The sequence below is a fragment of the Morone saxatilis genome, unplaced genomic scaffold (genome assembly GCF_004916995.1).
Source record: "Morone saxatilis isolate NCDOM2014 unplaced genomic scaffold, NCSU_SB_2.0 Contig22, whole genome shotgun sequence".
Classification (NCBI taxonomy): domain Eukaryota; kingdom Metazoa; phylum Chordata; class Actinopteri; family Moronidae; genus Morone; species Morone saxatilis.
In genome coordinates this window covers 14434384-14445084 of record NW_023339785.1, presented here as the reverse complement: position 1 = coordinate 14445084, position 10701 = coordinate 14434384, and the positions used below count along the sequence as shown (strand labels likewise).

At 40.1% G+C, this 10701-nt stretch overlaps 1 protein-coding gene across 4 annotated transcripts in view; it reads right to left on the bottom strand.

Moving 5' to 3' along the window:
- Window positions 1-3273: 3273 nt before the first annotated feature.
- LOC118333634 (short transient receptor potential channel 7) overlaps window positions 3274-10701 on the bottom strand; it is a 41735-nt gene continuing 34307 nt past the window's right edge. Inside the window, exons 7-13 of one of the 4 annotated variants that reach the window (XM_035669367.1) lie at window positions 7927-8122; window positions 6999-7224; window positions 5349-5352; window positions 4974-5027; window positions 4694-4715; window positions 3756-3831; window positions 3274-3473 (exon numbers count right to left, since the gene is read on the bottom strand). In XM_035669367.1, the coding sequence (XP_035525260.1) occupies window positions 3334-3473; window positions 3756-3831; window positions 4694-4715; window positions 4974-5027; window positions 5349-5352; window positions 6999-7224; window positions 7927-8122 (718 nt within the window). In that variant the 3' untranslated portion in view covers window positions 3274-3333. Of the gene's footprint in view, window positions 3474-3755; window positions 3832-4693; window positions 4775-4973; window positions 5028-5348; window positions 5353-6990; window positions 7225-7926; window positions 8123-10701 lie in introns of all 4 variants that reach the window. The other 3 variants (XM_035669366.1, XM_035669368.1, XM_035669369.1) reach the window with 3 other exon arrangements.

Genomic DNA, 10701 nt, shown 5'->3' with positions numbered 1-10701 from the left:
AGAATGGCTTTGAAACTGTAATATTTAAATAATAAATAAATATAAAAAATCTCTTTGTACACAAACATACAAAGGTCCTTTTTCTATGTTTGTGTGTGAATGCAGTTCTGTGTACTGTAGATGTGTGTTATTGCACAGTGTACATGTAGTGCAGTTTGGGTCCTCCCGGCTGCTCAAATGTTTGTTTAAAGAGCATTTGTTCTGAATGTGTACATTTGTGTGTGTGTGTGTGTGTGTGTGTGTGTGCGTGTGTACCATTGCCGGAGTGCAGAGCAACACTGTAGCCACATGTTTGGTTTTGCTCCAGCGCCTTCCATCGACTGAGGGCTACCGATGGGGAAAAACACTGAATATTTAGTCTCATTAAATTTCATCAAACTCCACAAACATACAGAGCACTGCAATGATTAAACAAACAGTTTAGAGCTTGCTCACTTTAATTCAAGGATCAAAAATATGACAATATACAGTACAAGATTTTGCTTTAATCAAGATTTCTTGCGTACAAGTTAAAAATACAGTATTTCAGGTAATTTTGTCTTTCAGGAGGTGGGAATCTTAAAACTGTGTTCTTTTTATTATTAGCTTGGTTCTGCACACATAAAATAATTAGCTGCTCTCTCACTCTTTGACACACACACAGTACAAATAAATAAACACACAAGTTTAAATCCCACTATTTAAACCATAACTTGACTCTAAACAACATTTTCCTATCTAAAATAAAATTCGGTCACTAAAGATTAGAAACTTCGTATCTCTAAAAAAAAAATCAACATTTTCAATTATATTTAAAGCCTGATTAATTACCCCTCAACTTTAATGGTGCTAAGAAGTGTGCTTGGGCCTACTACACCTACTAATAAGTTTAGGCTTTTAACCTTTTAAAAACTACCTGTACGGATTCAAATATAGGGACATTTTCTTATGGAAATAACTCATCTCACAGTCTTGCAAGTTGAAGTTTTACTCTAATGAATAAAGATGAACAATCTGAATTGTTTTGATGTATAAGGGCAGTCATATAAATGGGTTAATCGGTGGAGTAGGCCCTTGCTGAATATTACTCACATGGCTAATGACATTTGATAGCATCCACACAATAATAGAATAATATAATTGTGGTGTTTTAGCTTGATATTATTTTGGTTTTTGAATGGGATGGAAGGGATTGTATAATGTATTATGATTATCTGAATTCACAGCAGAGGAGGAACCAATTCAATCTGTTGATAATTAAATACATGCAGACCCGTGTTGTGTGAACATTGAATGCTGCTGTTTTGAGTGAGAGGATTTTAGAAATTACTGAAACATTGAAACTGGAAATATAATAATCTGAGAGAATCTTGTTCAAGTTGCTGAATTCTGACTGTGTTCAGGATGGGGAGTTGGGCAGAATATAAATAATGGATGATAGCATTTTTTTGTTGTCAAAATCCAAAAATAGGCTGCTGTTACATGAAGGACAGATACAGTGGCTAATCCCACAGGTCAACATAATCTGTAGCACCCTATTTGTATCTACATCTTTATATAGTTTGTTGTAGATACATTTTTCCACTTAGCACAATAAAAAATAGCTTCTAATGGGCAGAATTAACAGTTTATCAAACTCAATGCATTATTATTAAGATCACATTTTATTCTAGTTAAAGCAACAGTTCTTCTCCTCAGTTCTCCTCGTCCTCGTGTCAGTCAAATAACTGGTGAAGTCTAACACAGCCAGTGAGTTAGTGCAGCAATATGTCAAATAAGTCTCCAAAAGAAAAACAAGGCCATAAAATTACTCCACACAGCTTCTGCAGCAGAATCTTCAATGTTTTATAGCCAAATAACTACACTGTTGTTCCAATAGTCTCAAATCGCATATTTCTATATCGTACATTTTCTCATCTGACAAACGTCTGGCTGCCCTGAAGCGATTAAACAGGGGAGTTTTTCTGCCTTCATGTGCTTCTCATGAGCACTGACCTCCTGCATTTTACAGCTGTAGCCAAAACTCCTCATAGACGAGTGTTTTTTTAGTTATTATTTTAGACAACATGTGGCTTGGAGACACTTTGTGCTGCAAAGGCACGATGAGAAGGAGAATATCCACGACAGCTATCTAGGTTATATTTAACATGTCTATTGACTTGAAGTTATTCGACCTAGACTTTTCCTATTTGTTTTTGTATATCCTTTCTGTATGTGCTATCAATGAGTAAGCCGTACTTGCAACATTTCTGGCAGCCTGTGCTTGTGCTAGTACATTGTATTTGGAATTCTGAATAACTCTGAGTGAGGTAAAAGGACTTGCCATCTGGAGTAATGTTACTGCCACTCCTTTTGGAACTCAAAGTCAATTTCTACAAACATAAGATCTCTTGGAGACAGCCCACATGTCTATACAACACACTGTGTGTTATATGGACCTACAAATGAGATTACAATGAGAGGATGATGTTATATTTTTACATTTTTGAGTGAACTTTAATGACTTGTTTCCTGCTTTTTCCTGAATCATCTGTCTCCTGATCATAAGTTGTGCATTGTGGATGAAAATGCATTAATTAGATAGCCTGGTGTAAAAAGGGGTGTACAGTATCTCGGCAGGCGTCACTATACTTGTCCTGACAAAGTAAGACATAGAAGCAAAGCCAGCATTTCTGGTGTGAATAACAGTGGCAGTTTTGTTTTTAGATATCTTGCTTTTTTGTCCCCCCTTCACTCCCCAACCCTCCCTCTGTGTCGTCCCTTCTCTAGGTTTCTCTCTCTCTCTCCTCCAAGTGGGCGATGTACTGATATCTCTTGGCAGCGGATGTGGGGGCCCTCATCACTGCACTGCCTCAGTCTTCTGCCCTGAGGTGCCTCTTCATATCTCATGGTGCTTGTGTTCTCCTCATTCGTCACCCTTTATCTCCCACCCGGCCTCCTCTGTCTTCCTCTCCTCTCTCACTCCCTGATTATGTTGTCTTTGATTAGAATTCAGCTGTCGACACAAACCCCCTCCAACTGAGTCAACTTCACCTCTGACCGACTGACCTCCTGCTCACTTGCAGTCACAGCTATCTTCTCTCCACATTCCCCTCTAATTGGCCATTGCATATAGAAAACACATTTGCCTTAAGGTAGCACATTTTAACTCTGTTCCCAGTTTGTTTCTGTAAAGCTTTCACTCCACTTTCTTCACTGTCTCACAAACGACTCCCTTTTTTTCTCCCTCTTCCGCTATCAAGGTCTTAAAAATACCTACCCTGATCCCTGCTTTTTGGCCCCCACCACCTCCTGATTTCACCCTCTTTCACATCTTCCTCCCTCCTCCCCTCGCTCTCCTTCTTGCGAGTCCTGTCAGTGTCTCATGGTGTTCTTGCCAAACTTGTCGCCAAGTTGTTGGATGAGCAGAGCCAGCTCTCCGGCCGCCTCAGACTTCTCCTCCAGGAGCTCATAACGGAGGCTGGAAATGTCTTGCTTGATCTCCTTCAGCTCGCCTACGATACAGTCACACACGGACACAACAATCAGTGCACGTGAACATCAGCGCAGTTAAGCACTTATCTACAAGGCCATGAAACTATGCCACAGTTGACACGTGTAAGTATATACAGCACAACCTCATTTCATGGACTTTATCTCACACTTACAGACACACACACACACTCGAACTCTTACCTCTTGTCTCTCATTTACAGTCCCTACACTCATGCGCACACATGCCCCGAGCAAATAATGACACAGTGACAGCTAGGCCTTAATAAAGGGGCATTTTTTACCTTCATTGACTTCATCGCTCTCTCTGTCCACTTGAGCCTTCAGCACATATCGCTTAATCAGGCGCTTCATGATATTCTATGATGAGGAGAGGAAAGGAAAAGATTAGATAGAAGGTAACAAGGTGATGTGACAACGTATAGTTTACAGTGGTAGATAACAGCACTGTGTCTCAGAGACTGTGTGTGAAATGTTGAGTATTGATCTATAGCCAATAGGGATGCTATGCAGCGGCCGCTAAGGCTCAGGCAGTCACTCTCAACATGTAGGCGATCTGGATTTGGATCAATACCTGTCACCACGCATACAGCACACATACAAATGTCTAATCAAGTGACATCTCAATGCTTGGTGTGACTGATCTTGTGTATTGTTGGATGTTGGGAGAGAAAAAAACACACTCACACACAGAGACAAAAGCATGGTCGACCAGTGAAGGAAGTAAGTTTTCCCTCAGGGCAGAGGTGAAGGGCAGACAAAGGCATCTCATCCCTCCTCAGTGTGATATTTTGTGCTCATTTACAGAGTGTCTGCTTTCGATCTCCCTCAAACAGCTCATTAAAGGCATTTTCTGCCTTACTCTGTTGTTCTCTTTTTCTTTTTGCCATTTCTCCACTCCCCCTTTCACTCCCAATCACTTGTTCAACCCTGCCTTCCATTCAGCCGATGCCCTTTCATCCAAACTCTGTTAAATTCTTTCTTTTCTGTTGTCTCTGGCTCATCTCCTTGCCTCCCTCACTCTTCCTTACCTGTCTTTCATATCAGTTACTTTTTACCTCTTTCACCCTTCTCATTTGCTCTCTCCATCTCTCCTCCTGTCGTCCTTCATCATATCTCTACTTTAGTTTGCTCTATATTCCTCTGCCTTTCATGTTATTCTTTCTTTTCCCTTCTCGTTATTTTCTGAGGTTCTCCTTCCATCCTTCGGTCTCTGTCTTACCTGGTATCTGGTCGGGTGTTTTCTAGATTTTCTGGGGATGAACTCTTCTCCTGGCCGTGGATAAGCCCTGAAGTGCTCATCCTGTTGCGACAGAGGAATACAGACAACAGTCCAACGTTAACGTCACATTTCAGGGTTGAGTGATTTTCTGTAATGGAAGCATTTGAAAAGGGTGTTAGAGAAGGTAACTGCCTAAACAAAAAAAACAATGAAATGCAGGGCTTAGTGTTTGTATCTAGGGCTCACAGATGCCCTCAAAGAGAAGGCAAAGAGAATTGACAGCATCACTTGACCAGAGTGAATCTCTATTACCTGACTTCTAGATGCCTTCCACCTCCATGACCTTGCGTTGTAGCTTGTGTGTCATTTCGGCACTGCAGTGTCAAAATGAGTTTTAACTTAAGTGTGGACACACACAACTAGCTGCTTCTCTATATTTACTAAAGCTGCAGAGGACTGCAGGTATCTCAACAGTTTAAAAATGAATAATAAACAACATGGGAAGCTTTGTTTGAAGAATAGAGCCATTACACAACATCTTTACCAACCTACAGTATATACTGTCAGAAATTCCATATTGTGGAATAGTTGTCATTTCATTAAGTTACTTACAGCAGAGACCATTCAGGGATACATTAATTTGTGCTCTGATAACAAATCTAATCTCTAATCAAATTAATTTATGTTTTTTTCTGAAAGAACAAAACAGTAATTGTTTTAGGACTTTGTAGAACAGAGAACACCTACTGAAATACAAATTATTTGCTACTGAGAGAAGAATTAAGTTTTTATCTACCACTGTTTTATTGAACCAAAAGACCAGATGGCAACTATTGTTTTATGCAGTGGTTTTCCAAAGCTTAATTCTCTTTGTTGTGTACTCTGTGATCTAGTCCCTATAATAACCTGCTTTGTTGGCCACTGATGCCTCCATTTAACTGATATTCTTCTTTTTTTTTTGCTTTTGGCAAAAAAATGAATTGTCCCAACTACTGTGACTATATGAAAGACATATCCACCAAAGGGCCTGAGCATCAACCATTGCATGAAAGCAAACATACTTACTGAATGAGAACTTATTACTTCCTTACCAAATCCACATACAAATGCTCATTAAAGAATATACCAGAGGCAGTTTCTTTTAAACATATAAGATCCAGCCATTTATTTTTTTTCTCAGAGTGGAAGTCCCGCTTGAGAAAATGGACCAAAAGACAGAGAGGAAAAAAATGACTGATTCAGAAAGACCACGCTGTCTTCTCTAAGTCTTACTTGACATTCTCGACACTGCACTGTGGTCAAGTGTGAGCTTATGTATCGATTGCTTGCTGTACCTGCTTTGCTGTGCAGTTAAACTGTCAGAGCTGCAGAGAACTTTAGGAGCTCACAAAGGCAGCGGGGTAAAACCCATCTTGTCCCCTTTCGAAACCTGCCCACACATTTGAGCAGACGCAAACAGATCCGATGGTCTGACTAATAGCTTAGCCGAGGCACTGAGGTGAGCCATTTGAGCCGAGGAATCAGACAGAGGAAATGCCTGCGGACAAGGCCAGCGCTAAGATTGATTCTGTGTTAAATGGCCTATGCTATTTTCTTCACGCAAGGCTTTCTTTTCATTATAGTAATCTTATTTAGATGGACAATCCTTGAGAAGGAGAAAGTGTGAAAATGAACAAAACTCAAGTTGCATCCTAGACTCGCAGTAGGAACATCATGCATTTCCCACAGAACCTTCTGAACACACTGTACATATTATATGCTGACGAGCCATAAATTGACTGTCATGTGACAAACTGTCCTATACCTATAGGCAGTTTTACTGTAGATTGTTGTGGGTGCTATTAGTGAGCTTGTCCTTTGCCCCTTTTCCTGTTTCAACGGTATTTTAAATGAAGCCACATGGGAAACAAAACATAACATCATCTGGGAAGGAGCCAGCCAAAGAGAAATATCTAGATGGAAAATACACTCCTGGTAATTGCCATTGCACCAAAATATTCTTTATAAAAAGGAAAAGTGCTCAAAAGCAACTTGAGATGAACTAAACCAAACTCTTTTTGAAATTGCTGGCTGTGACTTTTATCTGTGTAAAGCATCACTTCATAATACCATTTTCCTATTATCTGAGAATAATATAATAGTATTAGCAAGTTATTAACTAGTAATTATTGGCACAGTTCCTGGAAAATGTAGGAATAGCTGAATGTGAGCACTAGGAAAACTTTGGAAAATCATGGATTAACCACTTCACAATGTCAAGAATAATGTCAACCCATTAGTTGTCCCCTGTCACCTATACTGACACTGACCTTTGCCTGTGAGTTGAGCATGCCCAGCTCCAACTCGTTGTTATGGCGACGGCTGTTGGCCTTGCAGAGGCGGATCAGGCAGGACTTGATGCGGAGGACCAGGTAGTAGAAGGACTTTGGGCTGGGAACCAGGTTGAAGGGGGCGGGCAGGGTGCGGCCCTCGTCAAAATAGGAAAGCCACAACTTGGCTCGGGCAAACTTCCACTCCACGTCGGCATCCTCCTGCAGAGACAAAAGGACAGGCACATTTTAAATTGGTCACGAGTAAATAAAACAACAACAAAAAAAAACATTCAGACCGCAGAAAGCTAGTTCCTTACTGACTTCTAGTTCTTGAGGGAGAAATGATCAGTTTAACTCCATGGTTTACGTTAAGGGGAGGCATTGGAATAAGGTAAATGAATGAATGATTGCAAGTGTAGGCAAATGATTACTATTCTATACAGTTACTATAATTACAATTAGATGTGATTGTTATGACAATGTCAAACTATGTTGAGTAGTGTTAAAACCAAAGAATAGCATTGTTCTGTCTAGGAGAAATGTATTGTTCATGTGTTGAATCTTCTAATTTGCTACTAGAAAATAAACAACTGAACATCTATCTCTCAGCTATTCTAAGCAGTGGTCTTTCTGTCTTTGACGGATCACATTTTTCAGTGATGTTTGAAAAAAAGAAATCTATTTTGTAAAAGTACTATTTGTTTTTATTTAATGTTTTCTTTTTGACAACTTTCCAATGTGACTGCTGCTTTTATTTTGTATTCTGTGATTTTGCCACTGCATTGATCTCTTACTGCTTGTGATACTTTCAGCTTACTCTCTAATCCTCCACAGGCACAGAGGTGATCAAACAATGATCCTTATTGACTTGTTGACAATATCATACCCTTTCTGCATCTACTGACCATCTTATTTATGTACCTCTATCTCCTGGTATGAGCTGTTGATCATGGCAATGAGCATGTTGAGGAGGACGACCACCATTGTGACATTATAGACCCCGTACAGCACGTAGCCGATGTTCTCTATGAACTTATGGTCGTACTTCAGCACCACTGAGATCACTTCAGACAGCCCGAAGATCGACCAGAATAGAGTCTTAAAGCTCTCCTCCACTCTGCAAGGTAAGAGGAGAAAATGTGGCACTAAGATAAGAGTACATGGCAGCGAATACTCACGTAAAAGCCCACTGTGTTAATTGCTCTTCCACTCAGACACATGCAGACATGCGCATACAAACACACCAAATGCATTTTAATGTTGTGAGGTTTATGAGGTGGCACTGATGAAATACCTGATGAGTCATGTCCAATTTGAACACATTATTCCATCTCTCTCTCTCTGTTTCTCTCACACACACACACATAAAAACATGTTTGACATCCGCAAAGCCGATAAAGTAGGAAATGACTCAACTTCAGCATTTGAGAGATCATTTGGTTTATAGAAATCAGTTCATTAAATCTGTAGCCTTGTCCTGTGTCGACCTTTACACTAAATAGATACTGACACGTCAGTGCAGTTAATGGGAAAACAATAAAAGTTTCACTTCGTAACTTAAAATGAAAGTGTATGCTATATTTTTGGGGGCTGTATCAAAATAAATGAAGGAACATTTCAACCCAGGGTTCATTAAACTTAATCAATACACTGAGTACTTTCAGAAATTCATGGTGGTCAAATTTCCTTTCTTCAGTTTAATTTGAAATTAAATTTCTGAGACTCTTCATTGTACAGACACCAGACGACAATTGTGGTTGAAAAGTTCAAAAGCTCCACTTGCCTTTTCCCTCTGACATTAAAATATGATAAATCAAGCACTAATGGTGTTCCATTTAAAAAAAATGTGGCGTGCTTTCTCCACAGGTCCACAGTCGAATCTCTCTTCAGTCTGAAGGATCATTCTCTGGCACTGACTGTGTGTGAAACCTGTGGACATTGACATTCAGGTGCATGTCTGTCGTTAAATATTCCAGTGTGGCAAGCATGGGCCTGAGATGAAGAGGAGGGCTCAGTCGGGAGAAGACGCCGCCTGCTTGCTGGAGGGGATGGAAGTGGAAGGACCTGTGGGAAGAGAAAGATCTATAGGCTCCTGGTCTGAGGCGTAAGGCGTCTTCTAACTTAAGTTCTTTCAAAGAGACACAGTTTCATTGGCAAGCAGACAGCTAGGTGAAGGCAACAGAAAGAACAACACTCTTATTACATAAAAAGACAGACAGACGAGACAGACAGACACACAAACAGACAGGTACACATACACACACACACACACACACCCTCCTCGCTCTCACACAGACAGATGAAAACAGAGACTCCTCTGGGTACTTCAGCTTTAACCTTTCAGGAGGAAACCAAAACACATTCTTTAACCTTTAATACCAGATCCGTGTGTGTTCTCTCTCTCTAAGTCGGGCGCATAACATTGAAGACTATGCTCTCGCTTTATTCTAAACACATTTCCTTGACAAATACATTGCTCTCTAGGAAAACATTTACCAACACATGGAGTGCTCCCACCAGGTACAAATAGACTGTTGAAACTCTGTAATTACTTACTGAAAACCCCCTTTACTGTCTCTTGCAAGTTTAGCATAGAACAACCTTGTTCACCGTTGTTGCCCATTAGAAACTCCTCTCCTGCAGTCCCTATTTCCTGTGCATCTGTGACCTTTAGCTGAATAGCATCATTAATGGTCAGTACTAGCGTTTAACCTCTGAATATGTGATTTGTGCTATGAACTTTCTCACATGGAAAAGACATTCACTGGTTTCTCCATGTGAACATGCACAGAGCTTGGTGCTCAGTGCTGACCACTGTCTTGCAAAAAACACATTTTCTCAATCAGTGTCTTACTAAGAGTGATGGGCTCTTTTTCTGCAAATGTTACAACAGCTTTGGTTATTTCACATTTGATGCCCCGTATACTCGACTTGACTGCTGCTGATACCAGCTCTTATACATACTCGGTGTCCTCAACACTTCCCGTACATATTGTACAATCGTTAAGAGACAGCTTGGGGAATTCAGCGTTTGCCAGACTCATTAATGCCCCAGAGACAGACAGTAGATTTTGTGTTTGTTAGCCTGTGTATACTGTTCATGGCTGCCTGCGGACCATGGTGAGGCTCTTGCTACATATTTAGACAGCTTGCCGGTTAATGTTTTGTGTAGCATCAACAATTGGCCCAGCGAGTTAACACTTTTTGATTGCATAAGTTATCATCGTATGTAAAATGTAATGTATTCATATTGCTTTACTTACACTCAATACCCTCATTCATGTACGTAAGCGTGTCTTTTGTGGCCTAAAAAAGGTGCGCACACACACCCAGTACTCATAAACTCAAAACATTCAACACAAGCATATTGAGGCAAATAAAACACAACATAACACCCTGCACAAAGGTGAACCGCCCTTGTCCAAAGTAGACACAAGGCGGTTTTCCAAAGCAATAAAATAATCACATAAATAATGTATTAATCAATTCTTGCCAGTACAACAAAACAAACAAAGATATCTCTATATGCAGCAAGGCATAGCACAAAGAATATACTTATACTGAGACCAATAGTAACAATAACTGGCTTCAGACTATGGTGTGCCGTTTGTAAAGCGGCTCACGCTGAAAATAACAGCAACATTTTGTCACATTTAGCTTCAAACAATGTTTAAAAAACTGGTATGAATTTTTGAG